General features: G+C 31.9%; 1 protein-coding gene across 2 annotated transcripts in view; it reads left to right on the top strand.

Moving 5' to 3' along the window:
* The window catches only part of LOC111034373 (putative fatty acyl-CoA reductase CG5065), a 60720-nt gene that overhangs the window by 30968 nt on the left and 3975 nt on the right, over positions 1 to 25777 (top strand). For both annotated transcript variants that reach the window (XM_022315562.1, XM_022315561.1), the window contains exons 5-7: positions 5751 to 5884; positions 15081 to 15273; positions 21820 to 22068. In XM_022315562.1, the coding sequence (XP_022171254.1) occupies positions 5751 to 5884; positions 15081 to 15273; positions 21820 to 22068 (576 nt within the window). The remainder of the gene's footprint in view (positions 1 to 5750; positions 5885 to 15080; positions 15274 to 21819; positions 22069 to 25777) is intronic.

Here is a 25777-nt window from a genome sequence, read left to right on the forward strand (position 1 = left end):
AGACCTTAAACAAGGGTGTAAATTTCATGCAGTATAAAAAAATATATATATAATATAACAATGTTATTGAAGGATTACCTATATCATTATTATGCAATATTTATGTCTTCGCAAATTATACTTGTATTAACCGTTTGATCCTCATAATTTCAGAATCATATTAATTATTAATATCTAACGTCATCGAAAGCAATGACGCACGTATTTCTGTTTCGGTTCGTGTTTGAATTGAACTGTTTTTGAACACGAAATAAAATGTCGAGTACAAATAACATTGTAAAATATACCTCGACTACCAGGGTTATCGGCGTTTCCGAAGAAACACATTCGATTTCATAATTTCTAAAATACATTGCTGCTAAAGTTGCAGTGTACAAAATATCTAACAATGATACATCAAGGCTTAGATCATTGAAAATACGCAATAATCAATGATTATATTATTAATTTAATTATCAAATATTCAATAATTCAAATATCATTCGTATGATAAAATCTAGGTTTTGAAATATTTGTGCTGTTGCTGTATTTTCTGAAATAATTGAGTTTCTTTGAGGAGTTCTAGTAGGAGCGAAGTGCTTTGCAGTATTGGATGCTGGTATTTCGCATATACCGTAGGTCTATATATAATTATTATGATAATTATTATAGGTGAGCTTTATTTTGTTCGATGTCAAAAATGTAAATAGTTTGAAAATTAACAAAAATTAACCTTTACAGAACACTGTTTGCACTAGGTATAAGGCATTATTTTATTAATAAACTGCATCGGTTTTAACTTCTCTTAAGAACATTTCGTGTACATATACATCATCGTTTGAAGTCGTAAACTACATCGTTTTTGAAAACAAATACGTTTTACTTTTCTGAATGACTGTGGAATGTGTGTAAACCAGAATAATACGTTTCAGAACATGATGATACTTATCTGAGAACTTTAATGAATAAAAGTCGAATTTCATACGAATATTTTATTAGTTGTAAAACTGTATTATACTTCGCGGTACTTTTATTGGTAATAATATCACTATCGTGACCTCGAAAAGTATCAATATCCAATAGAATATTTTTTTCTGCATCGTTTAAAGTCTTCGACCACAATGTTTTATTTAAAAAAAAAAATGTTTTCACTTTTTTGAATCATTCTAGGTGTGCATTTATGTTCCGGAGCAGAATAAACTTATTCCTTTTCGTTGTAATCAAGTTTCTAGAAAATGAACAGAGTTGTAAAATAAAGGGTTCCAGTAGTACTTTGACCAGGTCTATGTCTAAATTGTTTTTTAAATTTAAGTTCATTCTGTTCTATGAAAGTAATGATTCGGTCTTAAAACATTTTTTCAAATATTTTCCAAAAGTTACATGGCATATAAATCCGGCTCATTATAATAATTAGAAACATCTTCCGAGCTTCCTGATTTAAATAAAGGCTTTACAATAGCTAACATAAATTTATCAAGAAAAACACCCCTTCTTACACTCAATTTAAATATTTTAACTATAAAGGCTAAAAGTATGTGACTTGTCTTAATGGCTTAACAGTAATTTTATCGAAGCCAGAAGCAGTTCCGTCTTTTAATTTATTTCGAATAATTAATGCTTCTGGATTTTCTATCGGTTTCAAAAACATGGCATTAAAAGAAATTTACTAGGCGTTATAGGTATGTTATCCAGGGAATTGTTTCCAAATTTGTCTCCTAACGAGACACCGACATTCGTAAGATATAAGATATTTGATGCCTCAAAATGATGTATTTGTCGATATCGTTATTTGTAGGTGAGTTGGATCGCGGTGAATTGATCGCTTTTAGACAATTGATCGCCAGGATAATTGATCGCCGAACTATCATAAAAAAAAATAGTTATTTTATTACACTACGTATTATGTCATATACAGTTTACATCAAAAAGGTACCAACTCTATTTATTTATTTTTTTAATAACTTCTAGTTCTGATATTAACAACAATTAATACGAAATGAAAATTAATTAAATTACAAAAAGATTAAAAATTAAATAAAAATAAAAAAGCTGTAAAAATTAAATCGAATATAAATTAAACATTACATTGACAGCAGTTAAAAATTCTTAAGTTTAAGCATAATGTTCAACTTTAACCTTAAATTCAGTTTACATTTTATGCATTTAATTAGTTATCATCTCATATTAAATAACACTAATTCGTTATTTAAAAATAAATAAATAAGAGTTGGTACCTATTTGAATAGTCTTAAATAATAAACACAAAACTCAGAAATATAATACGTAGTGAAATTATAAACGTTGTAGAAAAATAACTAAAAAAACTGAAAATGTTTGTTCGGCGATCAATTATCCTGGCGATCAATTGTATATTCGCGATAAATTCGGCCGCGATCAATTCGCCGGATACCGAGTGAGTTAGGGCATTTTTTTAGTCTGTTCATTTTAAAATGAACAAAAAAGATTGAATTAAGTCATTGCAGCTATTATATGGAATAACAATCTGTTATTTGTGTCTGAACAACTCCAACAAAAATAATATATTATAATATGTTCACTCCGGAATGAGCCCTGATGGAGATGACATTATAATATGATCTCTACAAGTCTCTAATATTAAAGACGTCATTGTGGTATGTTTGTGAAAGATCTAAGATCATCATAGCCGGCCAACAAGTCTAGATAATTTATTACCGTTATTTATTGAATCTCCCATTATGTCAATGTTCGTATCGCCAATAACAATAGAACCAAATTTATTGTACCTATGAAACTTCGGTATCAAGAATAAACAATGGTTTTGATATAAAGTCATTACGCGTTAGACGCTCTCTATAGAATCTGTGATCTTAAAATATCACACTCGTCAAAATCATATTCATGCATACTCACCGTCAGATTTTTTTTCACAAATTTTATAATTCCATCATTTTGAATTCGATTTTATGACGAAATTATACGTATACTGTAACCAGAAACTGAGTTCAATCATCAATAATGTGCCACGTGCTACTCGTATTCGTATATTTTTCGTATATTTTTATCCAATTATCTACGTTTGTTCAACGAGAATTACAATTCATAACACGAATAATATTAGTCTAAAGTGGGTACCTTTATCGAAATTTAACGACGAGAGCCAAAGCTCAATGAAACCCCTACGAATGTTTAACTATTTTTTAATATTTCGTATTTACCTCCCTATATTAAAAATGAAGTTGACAACTTCTGACAAACAGTTTTATTTTTCATGCATAATTATAGCATGCATTATTTATTATGCATGCTCACTTCTATTTTTCTCTTTAGCAGTACATTAATTCGATTCAAATCGAGAGTTGAGAATTTTTGTTCGTTAAAACTAAGAAAAACTATATTTTTTAATTCCTGAATTTTTTGTTCCACTATTGTACTACTCCCGTGGCAATACAAGCTCCTATTATTTAATATGATAAAACCCTTTTTTACTGAAAATCAGTAAGCACGTCTATTTTTTTTAAATGTTGATGTATTCAAATCAACATTTTCACGAGTTGTGTCTGAGTTATTACACTTATTATAAGTATACTAAGGGCACTAATCATTAGAAATGCTCTAGTAAAAATATGAACCGAATTATATGTAATATTAGATGTAATATGTTTTACTATACTTGGACTATTTTCAAAAGTTATTTATATTGATAGATCAACAGTAGTTACTGACATTTTAAAATCATCTAAGCCACCGTGCACAACTAAATGTCTTACCGTAATTTTATTAAATCCATATAGCGCACGAAGTCGTATGGGTAATTCGAAAACAATGTGTTTGAATTTTCATTTGAATACATCAAGATTCTCGAAACAACATCTGCTGAACAATATTCAAGTGGAAAAATATCGGTTCCTATTTGGAAAATCGAAGTTTTTCTGTCAGAGGACCATCTACTATATAAGCGGTACAAAAAAATATCAAGTATTTGAAATGTGGTGTTCGAGTGTATTTAAAATTTCCAAACATCAGTCTTTGAACTTTTTTTTTTTTATCAAAAGAAAATTTACAATCTGTATTTACATGATACAATAAGTAAAATGGATAATTGATAAAACCCTACATTATACATAATAAAAATACACATGAGGCACGTGATGAGGGAAATCATCCAGCGATGGTACCCTCTTTGAACTAACGCATAATTTATGCATAAAAATAGGGCGGGCGTGCTAAAAAATTCACCATGTTTTATACATTATTACGTATGACACATTTTATACAGTTAAATGTATTTTATACGTAGGTACATAAATACACGACGTGTTAATAAATATCAACTTAATTTCGTGATTTATGTGCCAACTATACCAAAACGAACTATTTCAGTAAATTATTCCGAAAGTATGTTTTCTATGTCATGCCAATCCGTGTTGTAGCTAGGCATAGAGAAGTGAAACAGTTAATCCGAAACGTACTAAAATTCAATTTTTAAAATAATTGTAATTAAGTTTGAATTTAAATCAAAAATATAATCCCACAATATTGAACAGGTTCAAATCGTTTCAGATAGAAATACTTTATTATTAAATAATTTAAAAAAAAATAACTAATCCTCAAAATGATTTGTTTATTTTTAAAACGGTTTGTTTTTATTGGAGATGATGATGAGGAGCAGAAAATCGCTTCCGTCGAAAAATCAGTATTCTGGCAAATTGTACATAAATAAACAATAGTACAATGGCAATAGTATATTTTGGATTTCTTTCCCTTGCAGTTCACTACGCAGTCAAATTAAATTTTTTTTTTTATTGCAATGCACAATACGTATATTTTTATGTTATTTGGCTTTTCGTCTTGTCAAATCATTACCGGTTAATGGACTCAAATACTCTGGTAGTCTGGTAGTCCAAGTGATTCCAATAAGAGGCGACTATACTTCGGTATACTATATTTTATTTATACATTATTATTTTGCACAATGCTACTTTGAATTATCCGATAACCATTTCACGAAAAGTGCATTGTGTAAATTAAAAAAAAATCTAAAATAATGGTTTCCATTTCACGGAACGGATGAAATGTGTGTCCACCATTAAATAAACCTAAAAACGACTTTTGTACGTTATTGTTTTGTGCTCAAAGTTCGTGAAACGGAAATCCATTTCGTGAAAGTTTGATCACACACCGTGTGAGAGCGACCCATTATATTATTGCTATTTCCCTGGCAGGTACATTATACAGTTATTGTAACCATCGAAAAGAAATAAATCTTCTTGAAATGCAATTTGAATATTATAGGTACGTGCAATAATATTATGTGATGTACCTATTATAAATGTGTATTCCACGACGTTCGTAGAAAATAGGCGGCTATATTATATAAAATAAAAGAGTTCTTTTTGCTTGTTTATTGGGAAAAAAAATTTGAAAAAAAACTGTACCGATTTTTTAATTCAACCATATTTTTATTGTATGTTATGTTCGAAGTAGGTAATATTAGAATGGTTTTCAAGTATACAAGCCACATTATGTCATTGTAACTCATTTGTCTGGCCGCTGCGCGCTTCGCTCGAAACGAAAATTTCTCTCTGCGGTATTCTCGTTTGTGAATAAAATGAAATAATCGATGACTAGAATTATTTGCACCTTGATTCTCCGTCCGAGGGCTTCGACGACTGCGTCTGCGTGAGAACTATAAAAATAGTTAATCGATAGCTGAATTATATTATACATGTATCTCTATGTAAAAACAAAAAAAAAAAACTGAATGCGTTGAATTTATTCTGTTCCTCTAGATTGTTGGGATTGTTTCCGAACACGTACACGTTTACGAAACTATTGGCCGAGCAAATAGTCAACGAGAGATCGGCCAGGTCGACTCTAGACGACAGCAATAATATGCCAATGGTCATATTCAGACCGTCGATAGGCAAGTATTTTTTTATTAAGTACATTGTTATTATTAGTTGGAGTTGTGAATTCGAAATATTTCCGTGAAATCGTGAAGAATATATTTCACTTGTTTTGAACGTGTTTTTTTTAAAGACGTCAGTAGAAAATATTATTATTGATTACACATAGACAATATCGATAATGATTGACTCGTCAACCGAGGTTTACGGATTACTTACTAACGGTTATTAATGGTTATGAAATATTAACTATACTCAACTGCCGATCTATTAAAGGTATTATTTAATGTGCTTTCTGTCTCTAGTCAACGCGAAACATAGACGAAATACGCATTCGCACAAAAATCATTGTAATCTCAGAGTGAAGTTATTAATATTATTACCCATTAAAAAAATGATAGACGACATTTTTTAAGGTTTGGCATATTTGTTCGCAATTTGTTGATGAAGTCAATTAACAATAAAATATAAAAACCGACACTATATTATGTCGAACACTACAAAATATTATCCTCTATATAGTCTGTACAACATTGGTGATTTTACTCCGAGATCACTCGAAAATGGTAAAAAAAAAAAATAATCTATTTTACACGTGAATGCGTTTTCTCTGTAAATGACATATTATGGAGAAAATAAATAACCGACTCATCCAAAATCAATGCCTGTCTCGTGTACAATTTAAGGGTTTTTTGCGAACGGTACGATTGCACGAAGCGAACAGATTTCAGACTAAAAATACACAACATCAAACCGAAAATAGACAAACCGTGAATATTATAAAAACCATGTCTCGTTTATCTATCGAAATAAACATTTGGAATGTTACTGTGTTTTGATGTTTACTGGATTGACCCGTGGGCAACTCCCGGCACACAGCTTTTATATGGTGATGGGCAGTTTCTATATTCTAAGGCTACTGTGTATATAAAAAAAAAAAAAAACATTATTATAATATAGGTACATTAGCAAGACAATTTGTATTTTATTCGAGTATAATAAAACTAAATTATTCGTCCGTATTCTAAGTGGGTAGACTCGTTGTCTCCCACACGACGCTTCGCCGCACCGCCATCTTTTTCTAACAATGTGGTGTTAGATACCTTAAGCCTATCCCTCTCTCACACACACACACACACACACACACACACACACACACACACACACACACACACACTATTGATGGGTATGATTCATGGAGAATAATACAAGATTGTATAGGCCCCCTCCTATAATTGTTAACGAAATAAGTGGACTCGGCCCGGATGAGAGACGGGCTCACTCGCTCCGGCAAGGGGGTTTCGTCATTAATTATATTTGATATATAATTGGTGAGACCCCTTTGAAACCTCGAAATATTATCAAAATGTTCATTCTCGTGTGACAAATTCTGGCGACCTTATGTTATTATCAATGGTATATTATATGAATGGACCTAACTTGTGTACCGCGCTTTCTTCAAATAATAATGTCGGGTCTCAGACCACTCATCCATCTCTCTGCTATCGGACCTTTTTATTTTTTATTTTTTTTCATAGTCTGCGGTACACAATATGTAGGTACAATATGAGCCATTATAATACACTGTGGTCTGAGATGAATGCATTCAATTTAATGCATTCGTGAGCACATTCAATTATTGTACACGAGGTATTAATTGCGATCGAGAACGCGCGTTAATTTCACTAATGAAAGTAGAATATGCAAATTGGACGTGTTCAAGTATTCTCCGACTAAAAACGTTTAGTAGATGTTGAGATTGTTGGTTTTTACGTCAGGAAAAAAAAATATTATAAAATCTATACGTATAAATAAACTGCATAATTAATAGTACGTACACCGTCCACGACCGTAATCAACTATATGGCGTTCGTGAGTGGTGGCAGCTTACAGTTGAGTACACATTATATTATCTATGGTAAGCAGTGTTTCGAAATTTGACTACTTTTTGATAGGTAATTAAATCACATAATGAATTATCTTTCAAAATTGTAACTAAACTATTTAAAGTGAATTTTTTTTTATTTGGTCGAGTAACATTACTTTTGAGTTAAAAAATCAACTTAACTATATGCATCATCAAAATAACTTTTCGTTTTCAAAAGTACCAATGGACCTTCTTAAGTTGCCAGTACATTAACAACTAAGCAATGACAATCAACAATATACAATTATATAAAATCTTTATTAAAAATAAAAAAGCAGTCAATAATGTTGTGTGACACGTTAATTTTCTTTACTGCAAATAACAATGTACTATCTAAATTGCAGCTCATTGCTGCAACACTTTTTTGTCAGATACCATTTTTTTGTTGCTATAATACAAAAATGTTACTATCAGAAAATCGTACTTTTTTGCAATTTTTGTAGGCACCTACTAATATTCACAATTATTATATCAACTGGTTCTAGAGTGTATTTAAAACACACGTATACAAATTAAGGAGTAATCATTTGTAATTTTACTACAAAAGCTTAAAACGAATTCCGTTTAAATCACTTACAATAAATAACATTTGATTCGAATTTCTTAAAAATTACAGTAATTGTTAACTTCAGTGAAGTCGCTCTCCCGCATCGCGATATCGTACAGGAGCATGTGAAACACCTACGATACACAAGGTGCGAAAACACTAATAATTTAAAAGGAGACGCATCTCACATCATCCGCCCAGACAACAATTTCGTAACATCAATATTGTAGTAACCTTAGGATTTGGTTAAATTACAAATATTACGATTTTGACGTTATTATAATATTGTCCAGAGCTTATCAGTTAAATGTTATATTAAAAATATTTCCTTAACGTGATCATCAAGTATTTTTATAATATTCAAATTAATATCATCTAGTAACATTACAATAATATTAAGTTATGAACTTAGAAGTACATTATTTTGAAAATATTTTTTGTACGTTCTATATTGGTTAAATTTACAATATTTCAAATATTTTCTGTAGAAAATATTTTAAAAATGTTAAACATATAATCTAAAATAATATTAAATTCTAAACATTCTATTGGTGTTTTACATGAATTAAATGTACAATGTTAAACATTTAACGTTAAACAACGTTTAAACTATATTGAATAAATAACTATAATTATTATAATAATATCATTAATGTATTTATATATTATATTATATCCATGATCTATCATCATAAATATTTTTTATGTTCTTTAATTTCTTAACTACATTTTTAACTATTGCAGTTATATCTACATATTGGTATATTTTGTCGCCTATATAGGTTATTATACATACATAGGTTATTATTGCATATTGATTTAAAATATGTAGTACCTATTTATAATCAATATTTATGGTAGGGTATACCTAGTAATGAGTATTATAATCACAGAATAGGTAAAATTTAAAGGTAGTTTATTTCAATGTAATTCTTAAAGCTTAACTAAGTAATAACCAAATACTGAAACAGAAAAGAAAAAAAGGAGGGCAATTGGGTTCCACTCTGCTGTACAATAAGTATAGATGTCTAGCAAAAGGTCACTTTAATGATGAATGTGTTGGTAAACGCGTGATACCTACCATTTTAACTTCGAAGTGGACAATCATATTTCGAATCCCGAGCATTTAAATCGACCTATTATAATATAATCGATGGTTATTTAAAACAGTCGCAACAATAATAACGGTACTTGCTATAAAAACAGTAGATTCAAAACCACGTGTCAATTTCAGACCAATAATAAATATTGAACTAACGTCAATCTAAACTATTTCGACGAGTATTGTATCGCGCGGCACACGATTATAATAAAACAGGTGTGTTATCGTCGAGGAAGTCACAGTGTACTTTTCAATAGTATTTAAAAAAAAAAAAAAAAAACAACGACATCGAAGCCACTCAATGACCTGCGCGTATATACAATATATATAATATATACAATAAGCCTTAGTGTTTTTTTTTTTAAAATTTGATTCAATATAATATCAGCTGTTCGCACAAATTTGTAACTGGGCGAATGAATTTATTTTCCAAAAAAACAAAAATATGATTTTTTCTCGATGCGAGTGAATTTGTTTTTTGAACAGACGGGCCAGAACCCCACAGCGTAATATACCTATATAATATTATGCGATTCGATAATAATAACCATCTCATTTCTGACGGTCGATCGTATTATATACGATAAAATGTTTGACCTTTGGTAATCTGAGGGTGCGTATTATTACCGTATAGTCGTGTGTCATTGGTTTTCGTCACTGAGAGCCATTAGGTCAAAATGTCTACGGAGAAAGAGTAAACAAACCGTCTGCCGGAAAACGGGAAAATCGGCAGACACGATATTATTTTCCCGCTATTCGGGATGACTTTTGTAATATTATACAGGCGCCTAATGCGAGTATCGAAGACGTTTAGCGACATGTTATACCGCCGAAATAAGAACAATTTAATAACAGAAATACGTCGAACCAGATTTCCCGACCGTTTGGAAAAAAAAAAAACGAGTGTAGAAAAATATAATATCGTGTACGATTACGTCGATGATTCTAATCGTATTTTTTGTGTCGTAATGACGTGTTTTCGACGAAACGAAAACACAGTGATCCGCATATACTTGTACCAACGGAAAATAATGATATCAATTCGTTAACGAGCCAGGAAAACTCACTCCTCTGCCGGTCCTCTAAATTTTCCGTTTCTATATTTTAATTTGTGAACTCATTTTAAGCGGCCGACCGAGCGATGCACGACTACCTAAGAATAATTCCTAGGTATGAAATTTTTTTTATTTTTATTTTAGAAAATTTACAATCTATATTAACAAAAACACAACAAGTAAATGTGATAATATGCACAACAGACAATATAACATAACGACAGAATGACAGGAAAAGGGAGGCCGTCCAATGATAAAATCCTTGTACAATATATTCAATTTAACTTAATTTATCGATTTTTTTGTTCATTATTATTGTTTCATATTGAACCGTAGAGGATCACGACACCTGCAGCGTTTTCCGAGGCGGCGAGGGGAAAGTGTACGTGATCATGGTATCCCGACAATCGAACGAAAGAAAAAGAGCGAACGTGAACGAGTGAATGAAAAAGAGCGAATACAAAATAAGCGAATAAAAATATGAGCGAAATCATATAGAGCGAAAAATATACGTGCGAACTATGTGAAACTACAGTGAAATATTTTAGGATTCGAAAAGTCCGAGATAACGATTCGATAAGATTACGTTTATGATCATTTTGTCTCATCTGAGTCATTGTCGTCTTGCTTATGTTGAGTTTATAGAAGCTCCAATTATTGTCCATGAGGGTCGTGTAATCCAACGATTTGAAAGTTCATAAAAGCCCTTCAAAATCGACAGACCTTAGTGGATATGCAGTAGCATCAATTTAATAGTGTCATTCGTTGGTCCAATAAAAAATAAAAAATATGTAATGATTCTGCCGAAAAATTAAAAAAATATTGTTGATGATCATTATAATATTCCGACACTTTAATATTTAAAAGGTATCACGTATAATTTTCCACTGCAAGAATAAATGTATTAATTCTATATTCAATAACTATGAAAAATATGAAATCTAAATGTATTGATTTTATATTTATATGTATGTGCAAATAATTTACTTAAATTATATTATAATGTTATATTTTTTCGCTCTTATTTTCATTCGCTCATTTTGTATTCGCTCTTTTTCATTCGATCATTTACGTTCACTCTTTTTCTTTCGCTCAACTGTCGTAGAACCCGCAATCATAGGTGGGAGATAAGAGGATTTCGGTGTGGATGTAATTTTTTGTGAAATGTAGTGTAGTATTGTTTAGTTAGTTGTCCAACAGGTTGTATTTTTAAGTCCTTGTAAAGTGTATTATTATTGTTACGTTCCATTGGGCAGATGTTACGAGACTGAGGGATATTGACTGGAATGCTTGGATGGTTTGTATAGTTGGCGCGGTTTGGAGCTACCCCAAATTTGAGAGCCATGATAGGTCCATATGGGTCTCGAAAAAGATTTGTACACTGTTAATTTTGAATTTATAGAAAGTTTGGATTTAAGTATTGGGCGAAGTACGTATAATGTGTAGACTATGGGGTATGAAATTTAAAAATAATTTATGTTTCATAAATCGTAACTATATTTTGCACCGGTAACCATCGGACAGCGGCGCACGAACGGACACAACCGGGATGTAATAAGGGGCTCTAAACTTTCGTGACTTGTGAAGAAAAAAAAACTGTGTTCAAAGTATACTTCGAAAACACAAAAACTCTTTGTTTTCTTTTTTTAGATCCCAAGGGCCAAGACTACTGAGTTTTGCGTTACAGGCGCGTATGGTTGTGCAGCATATAATAAACTATAGTCGTGTCATATTTCTGTAAGATATAAATATTGCGGAACAGAAATGACAATTTTTAACCTTCAGATAACGTTGCAGGGACATATTTTGTTGTCTGAGCCTCACAGATGCGTTACAGAGTGCACTGCACGTTTAGCTCAGTCGGTTTGAAAATTAGAGTGAATTGACCTTTTAAAAAATTTAAAGCCGAGCATCGTCTCGGGCGTCTCATTTTATTATATTTCGATTCTATAAACCGTTTTATATGAGCATTTTCAGATGTACTAACCGTTAGCGATTTTAAAACATTCATAACTCGCTTCAAAACCAATCGAAACCCCATGGCAGTAACTAGGTGATAAAATTTAAATTTTATGAGAGGTCAATTCACTCAAATTTTTAGACTAACGGAGCTAAACGTGATCTGCTGAACGTACGATTTTTACTGTGATATACCAACGAAGTTGTGAGAAATCACAGACAACAAAATAATATGATGTCCTCTTAATTTAGTTGTATTTAGCTACTCACGTACTTGTGTAAAAATATTGCGATTATTTTCGATTGAGATATTAGGATTTATTATTTCATTTATTTTATTATTATTTAGACGTTTCGCCGATGAGTTACCGTAATATCAATAATAATAATATTATATCGAACCTGCAGATATCCGACCGCGGGGGAAAAAACGAAAAGCCCGAAAAATGGGACGAAAAATAAATATTAATATCTAGTGAAATCACGTTCATTTTAATCGTATTTATTATGGTCTTCGTGCGCAGTCTTAACGAAATTAAAATAATAGTGATTCTCAAGCTCAAAACAATATAAATATATATTAATATTATTACAGAAACGATTTAGACGTTGTCTTCCGGGCGGCGTCTCGTCTTCAGCAATATAGACTATGTAGGTGTGAAAAAAATGACAAAACACCATCATCACTGCAAGTCTAGTTTCTTATGTCTCCCGCATATAATCGTTTTTCCGTTTTTTAAGATTAATTATTTAAATTCAAATGACAATTGCTTAGCATTATTAATGTACTACATAATGTACATAACCAGCTATTGGGTACAAGCTAACTGATGAGTTTTAAGTTTTCGTCCGGGTAAGACGTCTACCGATCTGTTACCGAAATAATACGATAATAATATTATGTCGAACCAGATTTCCCGAAAAATTATGTGACAAAAATACCAGAGTGCAAAATGACGTTAATTTTAATCGTCTTTTCAATGGCGTTCGTTGGTAGTTTTTCAACGAAATGAAAATAAATTACCGAGTGATTCTTATACCAAAATTAGAATTTAATAATATTATAAAAACGATTTTTAGACGTTTTCCTCCGGCCGGCGTCATACTGTAAGACGTGTAAAAAACTATGTCCGAAAAATATTACGAAAACCAAAACACGATCCAAAGACTAGTTTTTTATGTCACACGAATGTATAATATATAGTCGTAATTCCGTTCTAAAGATTAATTTATTACAAAACTCGGATGACAATTGCTTAACATTAATATATTACCTATGCATAACCCGCTATGAGTATTTAATATAAGCTCACTCGACGAGATTTCAGTTTTCGTTCAAGGCATAATATTACTGAAACAACATTAAAAATATTATGTCATGTCAAACCAGATAACCTGGGAAATAAAACGAAAACATATGAGAAGAAAATGTGAGTCCAAATTATAATATAGTGTAAAATGAAGTTGATTTTGAACAAAACGAAAATCGAGTTATTTGCATATTCCTACCAAAAATAATATTAATAGTAAAACCATTTGACGCGTTTAATTTAGACTTTTTACTAGTCCGTCCCGTCGACTGCAGAAAGACTATTGCGTAAAAAACCATATCCGAAAAATACGAAATAAAAAACAAAAACACTTTTTAGAACCCAACACTAGACCTAGACACACTATAGTACTATTTTAGATTTACCCGTATAATATTTTACTCTATTCGAATTTCAGTTCGAACATAAATAATTATTCAGAACGCGAATGACAATTTTATAAACTTAACGACAGTACAAATATTCATAGGTGGGTCGTGGGTACCTATATGTTCAAACTTACTGACGAGATTATTTTCGATTCGGATTTCCGTCCAAACACGGCACTGCGCACCATTAGATCATAACATATTGATATTATTAGGTACGTTAATTAGGATGATAATAATGTGCCATGATAATAATCATTAATCATATTGACTCCTTCGACCACTTCCATCGTCGGAGCACACTAGGTTCTCTCTAATAAGTTTCTGCTCTACGCGTTCCTACTCGGGCCCATTTGGACTTATGGATCTCAACTACGGTCAATACTCCCAACGCGTCAACCGCATCCAAAGATTCCAACCTAAAGCTTTACGTGCAATTCTAAAATCACCATTCTACGTCTCCAATCACACCCTCCAATCTCATCTCAAAGCACCACATTTTGTCTCTGAACTAGCCAAAACTCACTACAAGCGTTTCAATATTTTCCGCCTAGCCCGCCATGCGAATCCCTTGATCTCCGATCTATCATCCGCTTCAATCCCAGATTACCCGATTAAAAGACAGTGGTGTCTAGGCCTGTTAGCCTAACTAAATTCCTAGTCATGTCGCAGTACCTCCGCCGGGAGGCCTCTGCAGTCTGTTAAAAATGCATTTTATTTTTATTTTATTTTAGCTATATCTTGTACCATCAATTGTTCTTATTGTTTTTTTTTTTTTTTTTGCAACAGATTGAACAAAATAAAAAAACTTATGAACAAAAAAAAATAAAAATAAAATCATTATTATTGTTATTATTATATTATGTTAATGGGCTTCGAGTAAAATATCACGATAATAACATTACTATTAATATGGTTTCGCAGTAATATCGACGATCTCCGAGCCCCTGCTCGGGTGGATAGATAACTTTAATGGACCGGTCGGCCTCATGTTGGCGTGTGGTAAGGGATTAACGCTGGTCACGCTGGCTCATAAAGATTCCACTCCGGACTTTATGGCCGTCGACGTCTCGATTAAGGCGATGATCGTGGCCGCTTATCACCGTGGGACACACAAGTATGTTTTTGTCGGTTGAGTACCTAATAATAATATACGGCCTATAATAACGATGACATATTGTGTTAAAAATGAAATTTCGGACAGCCACAGGATACCGCGACCCGAGGAGTGGTTGCTCAGCAGCTGCAGGTCGTTGCCGCCGCCGCCGCCGCTGTCACAGAGAATAACCGCACCGATAATAACCGCTTAATATTATTCATAATATTAAACTCGGTGGCGGCGCGATCAAATTTTATTCGTGGAACAGAAAACATTGTTCAACCCGCCTACCCTTGCAGAAGTACGCTGATACTGAAATGTTCCTACGCCCAAAAACCTGTCATTCGGTCACAGCTGACAACTAGCCACTCACTGCCAACCCGCCCACCCACTCACCCAGCAATTTCTTATCTGGGACAGCGGGACCTGTTTGTCCCTAAAATTCACTCAAGCTCCCCTCCCCCACCAATCAAAGGGCGCCGGTCGTCTCTATTTGACAGCGGTGTCATACTGTGTTGGAAAATGTATATTTTTTTAGTTTTTACTAACATGTTTTATTTTATACATTTAAAGGAAAAATACATTTTAATTTTCATGTACAGTACTTACCAATGATAATAATAATAATACAATTTAATATTTTACTGTCATTACTAGACGAGTGCGTTCTATTATGTTTTTGGTGAATAATGACTGGTTGAATATTCCGGCTTCGCCCGTGTTCAGTTTTTTTTATGTTGTGCATTTTTTCCGAAAGATCTGACCAAGGAATAACGTTTTAAATTTTTTACAATTTGAGAGCAGTGGGTTTCTAGAATACAAAATTATACTGACCAAATTTCATACTCAAAGCTTCCGCGGTAGGCGATGATGAAACAGTCAGTCAATATCAGTTGTTTTGTATAGATGTATAGGTGTTCATAATAATTATTGTAATATTAATATTTATATATTCTATGAAAGCACAAAATCGAAAAATATCGATTAGTAAAAATAACTTTTCGACGGATAATTTTTTGAATACATGAACTCTTTTAAGTGTATGAATTTCAGACAGTTGATCCACAACCGTACAATTATCCACAATTAACCGTTCAATGCGTCAGTCGTCTCCATCAACTTAAAGTACAAAGTTTCGAACTTTGAGAAGAGATAATTAGATTTAAATTAACACATTTGTAATGAAATGCGTTTAAAATACAAAAATACCCTAAAAATATAAAAAAGTAATCCACTAAAAATCCGAAAATTTAATAAAATGCAAAATAAAAGTTGCATTTTTTAATTCCCCGATACTTCAAAAAGAATTTTGTGTTTGGGGAACATTGTTCTAGAGCTTCCATAAAAAAATTAATTTGAGTTTAAATTCGTAATTTAAACTAATAATTAATGTAATATCATTATGTTATTGAGATTCCGTGACAAGGCATGTGTTCTGTTCCTATTCCTAAACACTTTTAAACAGTCTCCGTGTGTAGATAAAAAATTGAAACTTTTCACTTGACTCATCTATTTGCATAATGTAGTTATTTTACAGTCAGATAAAAGTGGTCATTAACTTATTTAAAAGTTTAAGTTGAGCTCAAAAGTATATTTGTTTTTAACTTTTTGACGTGACTTGTCATGATGGGTCTCCGCGGGAATTTTTATAGGAGGGATTTTAAATTATAACCTGTTCTTTTATAAAAAAAAATTACAATTGTTTCAAAAATAAAACTCCTGACTTTATTAATATATTATTATAATATCATATAAGTCTAAATTAAAAGTCACAAATCATACGTTGTTAGGTTCCATTGTTATGTTAAATTATAATATAAATGTTTGGTCAAACAGAACTGAAAACCTATTAGGTGAAAGGAAATTATCTCCTCTTGGCCGCTGGCCACAGGACGTCTATAATGTATAGTATATAATATAGCTAGTTGATTAATTTTTTGATTAACTTAAAAACTGAACTAGTTTGACTAGCTGTCGACATCAATTTAAAATCAAAAATATTTTTGAAATGTATGGTAATTTCGATCTTTTATACTAATATTACTCTACACCAGTGACCTCAAAATCAAATTATCTGCGGGCCAAATCTTAAGTGTCCCTTTTTTTTTTATTTATACACTTAATAAAGGCGAAGATACATACAAAATCCATTTACCTAAATGATTTGATATACTATGAAATTGCTTTTATTATAATTACTATTACCAAAATTATTTCTAAAAATATAAACAAAATAGTTGTCTATTTCACTTATTATTACTACAAAATTATCATTGAAAAATATGATGAACATCAACTTTCAAAAAAAAAAAAAATAGAATTTAAATTTAAAGTTTTTACAATTTTCCGGTAGATTTTTTATTTTTGTTCAAAATGTATTTTTATTATGGGGCTTATGTGGCCTACGGGCCGTATGTTCGAGTCCCCTGCAGCTATACAGTATACACTATACAGTATACACGAGTTTTAAATAAAAACAAAATATTACTACAACAATAGTAAGCAATTACTCATAGATGATATACTATAATTTCGGTCCTGTTTCTTGATAAAACAATATTGACTATATATTTTATTGATAAACACGAGATTTCCTTTACGTGATCCACGTACTGATTAAAAAGTAGTTTAAATTTTCAGCAGTTATCTGCTTCGTGATTTGGCTGATCTTAAAACCGCGGGGTCCTCACCGATATAATTTTTTAATAGTGCGACAAGGGAAATTTCGCCCGTTTTAAGATGACTGTATAATGTATATATTGCATGAATTTAGTAATATTGAATAAAATACAATTTTTTTCTTTCTCACCTTACATTTTTTAAAGCGACATTTTTCAAGTGTAATCGAATGCGACTTCGCCTTGTCGTACTAAACCAATTATATGACGCACTGACTGCAACTCACCGGATAAGCTCCTGTCGAATAAGAAAAACGATAGACAAGGCAGACAGCAATATTATAATTTGTTTTTACTACCTCCAACTTTATTACGAACGTACTGCTTCCATCACAACTGCGACTCACACACGACACACCACTAAGATTCAGGTGGTGCTAAAGTAGTGAACAGCAGTAAAATGTAGCCAATCGATACTGCATTATGTTCACATAATGGTTTAAATGCACCTAAAAAAGGTGCCACAAACCAAATACAAATACGAATTAGAATACAAATACAAACAAAATATTTAAGTAGGTACACATAATTAGACGAAAATATTTTCATAATGGTGTAAGCAACATCATAGATAAATTAAATTAAAATATAAATTATTTCGCAAATGTTCTACTATAGTTTTTAAAATTAAACAGAGGGGCTCCTTAATCTCCCGGCCACGAAGGTTGCCCATGATTGTCGCCTGATAATAATGATTACAAATGGCCTGCGATAATGTTTGCACCAAGTCATCAACAATAGATAAAGCTGAAATGGCACACCTGTTACGAGTGCTAATCCATTCGGGTTTTTTTTTAGTATTAAATAGTTTGTTAAAAATGTATTGTTCTTGCTTCGATCCAAAAAATAATAAACACAGCATTGCGCAAACATTTTATGATTTCTTTCCACGATCAAATTTATATACGCTTAAATCATATATTGTGTGATCTGATTAAAGTTCATAAATATAATTTGCAAAACAAATTTAAGATATGTCAAAAAAAAATCTATAGAATCGAATGGTAAAATATGAAACGACGCTGTGCTGATTATTGTGATATTAAAACGAAAAATTAATCTCTATAATTGCATTTTTTTTTTTTTTTAATTACTTCTGTAAACAAAACGAACAGAACCCAATTTTAAAAGTTGACCAACTTATAAGTTTTTTACTTAAATTATCTATGCCAAACAAACAAACTAAAACCATAATAAATACTAATAAAATATTAAACCGTTGATAATTGGCAGTCAGCTGAAATGTGGAATAACGTTGAAAAAAAAAAAACATCCATCTAACCACCGTCGCAATATTACTGCTATCATAATATTATTATGTATTTATGTACCTCGCGCGAGTCGGCCAGTCGCGAGTGCCCCATGCAGTGGGTACCCACTTTTCGCAAAATCGATATTTTTCCAAAGCTTCGCATTGTCGAGTCCCCGGCGAGAGTAGAGTTTCCACGACGTGAAGGGGTTCGTAGACCACACACAGCACGAGTGGACCCAGTGGACTGGGTGGTGGTTTTCTAGTCTGGGAAAAAAAAACCGTTTAATAAGCGGTGTGCAGCCACATGATTATTATACTTCTCGGCGATCGATTTCGTGTCAAACGACAGAAATTTAATGGGAAATACCGTTTTCAAGACAAGTACAATTTGTACTCGGTAAAATACGTAATATTAATAGCATTATCATTCGTGACAAGCGATGTTCTTTTTCCAAGACAATTTCTATGTCTCTAAAATGCATTACTATGATATTATTGGTTTATATTATAATTGTTCTGAACGTTTTTTTAAAAATATTGTATACTGCTCCGTTCAGTGTCGTGTCGAGCTACTTTGCATGGGAGCAAGCAACGATTTTAGTCTGCCCACCCACAGATTTTGCTTATTATTTAGCATCAACATTTGTTTATACAATAACAATACATTTCTTAAAAACTTTTAAGTTCGTAACGCATATTTATTGATAGCTTCTGTTTGATTATTTTCTTTCTTTCTTGAATTAATTATTTTTAGATTTTGAGCCGAGTGATTTATATTGTGTAGCTATATGATGTCTTTAAGCCAACAATTATTTTTAAAAAAAAATTAAGTTTTCAAGAGGAATTAAATAAAATAAGTTACGCTTCAACAACTGTGTGTGTGTAACATGATAAATTTGAAACGACATAGTGCTTGTCACTAGCTTTTTGCGAAATATAATTATTGTACTTTTATAGAAATAAAGTGATTCTTTTTAAATTAAACACGCATTTTACCGAAAACTATTAACCGAAAAATGTAAAATATTTTTCTTACTAATATTTTAATAGAGTCCTATATGTTATTATATTGTTCGTATTTAGTGTGCAATATTTTACAGTTAGTAACAAAAAAGGAATAAAAAAAGCATGACCAAAAATTAACTTAAGCTAGGTATGAAATTGAATAAAAAATATTGAAGAATTGATTAAAATTTGTTGAGAAATTAACCTCCTTGTATTTAGCTAGATTTTTAGTTGTGAAACTGACTCTGTTGTCGGACAAAATGTATTTTGACGATATAACATTACGTTTAATACATTTCAAAAAAAATTAAATTATCTGATTTGATTTTTTCTTTTGAATAAGCTGCTGCATACAATTTTCATTTCAAATTCCAAAGCAGAAAAGAAACAAAACAAAAAATTCGAAATTGTCGCTGTAAGTATAATATAGTAGGTTTTGAGTTTTGAGTGATCTTCTTTATTAAGTATACATCGCCGAAGATCACTGCAGTGATTAATGCGTTGAGTTTTAATTCGATGATAAATCATTATCTATTTATAAAGATTTTCTTTGATGATTTATCCATTTGACTAAAATGGTGATTCATTTTTGTTCTTAGTACCTACTTGCCTACCTATAGGTTGTACAAAAGCTATTATCTGCTCCACAAGATTAAGACAAACACAAAAACGAATCTCGTATCATCGTAGAACCAATAATAGGTACGTGCACTGCTCAGAGTTTACAATCGAATTTCAATGAGTTGTTGATATTAGTTATAACTTTATAAGTATTTACATTTTAAAGTTTTGATGAGTGCAGAAATAGAGTTAGGTACCTAAGTCCAAGTATTTAATGTTTAGACGAGCGGACCAGAGTGGCTGTTCCGAAAACTGTGTGTCCACTACTACACTGCTCGTCAGTCGTCAAAACTTTAAAACTTAAATACTCGTACAGCAGTTGTAACCAATTAACAACTAGTTTGAAATTCGATTTGAATATATTGAAATTCTTTAAAAACATATTCTGCTTTGAAATAAAATGTGATTGTGCCATTCGAAATAGTAGCTAAAGTTATATGATAAACGGAGGAATGGAGCAGTACAGGGATGGATGATCCTCAAAATATCGGTCCAATTATTTGCTCGTCAATACATTAAACACTAGTTATAGTGAAACCTCTAAATACCGGACACTCTAGGTCACTGTAATCGTATCCACTATTCAGAGGGTTCAGGCTGTATAGAAAGTCTGTAGTTTGTTACCGAAAAAATATCTGCTATTCGGAAGTGTCCGTTTGGGGAGGGTCACTGTATAAATAATTAACTCGTAATGGAACTCGTTGGAAATTAAATTATTCAAATACTGAAATTTTAAATGTATAGACGATTATTTTGCTTTTGAAAATTAAACTAAAAACGCGTATGGTGGCGTTCAAAGAAGTAAGCAAAAAAAAAAAAAGAACGTCTCAACATCGTGTTAGGAAATTTTTTATAATTTATATAAAAAATCGGTATTCACCTGAAAACAATCGTCTAGTAAAGGTGGTTGAATTGTTTTTCGTTCATACCATATTAATAACTACAGATGTTGCAATTACCTCTATATATTATGTGTGTTATTTTATTATTATGATTTTGTGAATTTAGCTCGTCATCGGACAACCCACTGACGGTGTACAACTGCTCGTCGGTGAAGAAGTCAATTACCAACAGTAAACTTATGCAATTCGCGGTGAAGTATTTTATGCTGCACCCGTTCGATGAGATTCTGTGGAGGCCGAGAATTTTGATCACGGGTTCCAAGCGGCTCTTCCACTACCTCACGATTATCCAGCAAGTCTTGCCGGCTATGCTCATCGATTTCGTACTGAAGACTACCGGACAACCGCAACCAATGTGAGTCACAAATTCGAGCCGAGCGTTTTGGGTTTCGATCAAATTTCACGAAATTGATGTTAAAAAACATGGTCACAGTCGAAAAACCCAACAGCATGTTTCGAATTTATTCTGGGTATTGTGTCAATCGAAATAATTATTGCGTTACGAAATATAATCGTAGAGCATTATTTTTTTACGTACCAATCAGGTGTACCCCCGCGTCCACCGCAAATGCGTACGGGAAAGAAAAAAACAACGTCCTTACTAGTTTCAAAATGTTCTCATAATATTATTGTTATTATTCGAAATATTATCGTTAGAAGTACACAACGGTCTACGATACTTCGCGTGTTGTTGACAGGCACGCGCTGTGCGGGACGGTACGTAATGTGAACATAAAACGTATATATTTTAATAGTGAGCGTAATGAAACGGAAATCGTCGTTAACTGCTCACAGCACTGGTTGGTCACCGTGCACGATTCACCAATCACTATTCGTTCACCCCCCGTCCCCGTCTTCGGCACGACAGACAGCTCGGCAGTGGAAAATCTGATTTTTGGGATTTTTAAATTCCCAGTATACGTCTTGTCGGAGGCATACCGTACGAGTGTCCCGCGGAGACGCAGACTTTTGCTTTTCGAAAGTACAATCAAAACGATTCTCCTCGGACATAAGCCCCGCGAGTCGTGCAGGGCCGCTACGAAATACGTCGACCGCAACGTCGATGCATCATATTATATCATGACGTGTATTCGCGTTTGGTTATACTTGTACGACGATCCAAAGACCGTTTAGCAAAAAAAAAAAAAAACACAACGAAATGAGCGTGCCGGCTTGATCACGGGGGGAGGGGGGAAAAATGTATATCATCGAATATCGTTGTTGAGAATCCAATTTATAGACGATAATATTATATAGGTATTCCTGTATTCGATACAGCAAGTTCGTTGAATCCGTTAGTATTAGGTCAGTCCGTTAGGGACATAGACCACCTGTCGCTTGTTTTGGATCTCCTCGTGCAAAGCATACACTGGCACATTGTTCGTCCACAATATCGGTTGATTATATTGTAATTATTTATTATTATAATACGGGCACGTGTATTAGGTAATTATTTTCAACCCATGACAGTTTTTTGCGAGGATTTAGATTTTACCAGGGATGGGCTAAAAAGTAAGTACGAATAGTGGCCCCTCCCCTCCAATCGTGCCCATGGTTATTAGCTCCATGTACAAAATACAACCGTGATCATGATTTTGTCAATTTTCTTAAAAATTGTGATCATAATATTGTTAAAGGTATGTGAAACAAATCTTGTTTTCACCTATTATCACCGGTGTACTTTATTATTTATGTTGAAGTGTCAAGAGTGTAGTGTAGCAAAGACAGTGAAATATATTTTTTAGACGATTATAACTTCAATATCCATGATTTCGACTGCGGAGCGACAGTTTTAATCATCCCACTTATATAATATTAGCAGGGCTGTGAATTTAATGCACCAAAAAACCTTAAAAAATGCAATAAAAATGTCAAAAATATGCAATAAAATATGCACTTAAAATGCAAAAAAAAGGAATGTAAAATGTCAAAAATTATAGTATAAAATTTATTAAAAATGGTTTTTAATTTAATTTTTATATTTATATTAATATTGGATACAGGATATTAAACATTAGTACAAAAAGTGTTTAAAAAGTAGGTATTTAAAAAAAAAATAAATAATAAAAATGTTGATTGAATTTGAATATACTTAACTAACTTGCTATTCACCTGAAACATATTTAAAAAAATGTTGTTTGTATACATTTTGTTAAAATAATGAAACAAACTTAAAGATATTTATTTCCAAGTACCTTTACTGTTGCATTGGACAACAAGTGCTCGTTTGATGTTCTCAAATAAAAATGACTGCCGATTGTCTGTCAACAAATTTTTAAATGCCGAAAAACTCCTTTCAACATCTACAGACGTAATAGGGGCATATCGCATAAAAGCCATGTCATCGAAGCTGAGGTCATCTGGGAGAGACGTTCTGGATAGTTCAGTTCCCTCGAGAATTTTCGATATATCGCAAATTGTATTAAAACCCGTATTTTTTTCTAATGTACCAATTATTGTATTTGCAATATATCTACCCGTTGTATCAGTTGTTTCGTCAATTGAAATCCAAATTTTTTTATTTGATGCATACGTTCTGATTTCAGATAAAGTGTCTTCGTAACATTCGTGTACATTTGTTTTTCTTAATGTTGATTGGTCAGGTATCGATTTATTAGTATATTTTTCTAGAAATTTACGAAAAGTCGGTTGCGATAATTTATTCAGTGGTATATTCTCACTTAAAAAAGCTTTACAAAGATCACTATTAAAACATGAGTTTGACGAAGTTGTGATCAAAGTTTGAAGACATGAAGTTTCTTTATCGTTTTTTTTTTTGGACACCTACAATATGTTTGTTACTTGCTACGTGTTGTTGTATCGTAAATTTTTTTTCCGCCGAAACCCTAACTTCACAAACATTACAGTAAAATATTGTACCATCCGTACTGAAAATATCACCGCCAAATTAATCGACGTACTTCCGTAATTTTGACGAGAAAAGCGGTTTTGATTTCGGCATTTTACTGTTAACACACTTCACTGTACACTCGCGAACGCCGAATAGGTACTAAACGATATTATACTGAAATACCTACTAATAACTTAATCTGGAAATTCGTGACTGATATACGATACGCCACAATAACTTATCTAAGTTATCTAGTTGTCTAGCAATTGCCTTATTTTATCGAATCGTTAACTTTGCCTAACCCGTATGGCGTATATAGCGTGTGACTTGTGTAAAATATTATTTAATAAAATATAAATTTGACATAATATATACAGCCCGTGTAAAATAAAAATAAAATGTTTTCAAACAAGTCAATTGACGGAATTTGATTAAAAATACTAGAAAATGAACTAAAAAAGCAAAATATGACCTAAAATGCGTAAAAATGACCTAAAAAATTAAAAACGTCAAAAAATGCAAAAATATGCAAAATAAAAGTTTCATAGATGGATTCGTTAATACATAATTCAAATTATGTACTCACAAAGCTATGTTTTACAATCACCAAAAAAAAATGCACTTTCCTATGAATTCACAGCCCTAAATATTAGTTTATGTTGATTTGTCTGATAATATTTTTTGCGTTTGCATCATGTTATAGGTACGTACTGTGGATAATATTACCATTTTCAAAATAGTTGCAAATAATGTTTAATGTTTATAATAACTAAAAAATATTGATCTACGCATTTGCAGGAAAAACATTTTTTTTTAGGTTGGTGTACAAAAATAGATATTTTACAAATAGCAAAACGTTTGAATCAGGTAGCAACGAATCAAATAATTTCGAACCTTTTATTTTGAATTACACTTTTTGTGTTTTTGCCTTTCTTTTTTTCATTGCTTTATTCTATGTTTTTTTAATAATAATTTCCGTAACTTTTTACACGCATTTGACGAATTAATTTTTGATTTTCGTCTTGTAAACCGTTTGTAAACATGGTTTTTTTTTCAAAAAAAACTCGTTAAATTTCTATACTTTCTCTGTCGTAATTTTTTTGTGTATTTTTTAGAACGTGCATTTTATACTGCATTTTTTTTTCTTTTTTAGATTTTTAAACGCATGTCTTATAGTTTTTTAGTGCCAGATAATATATTATCTACAGTAATG

Source organism: Myzus persicae, unplaced genomic scaffold, assembly GCF_001856785.1.
Source record: "Myzus persicae strain clone G006 unplaced genomic scaffold, MPER_G0061.0, whole genome shotgun sequence".
NCBI classification, from domain to species: Eukaryota; Metazoa; Arthropoda; class Insecta; order Hemiptera; family Aphididae; genus Myzus; species Myzus persicae.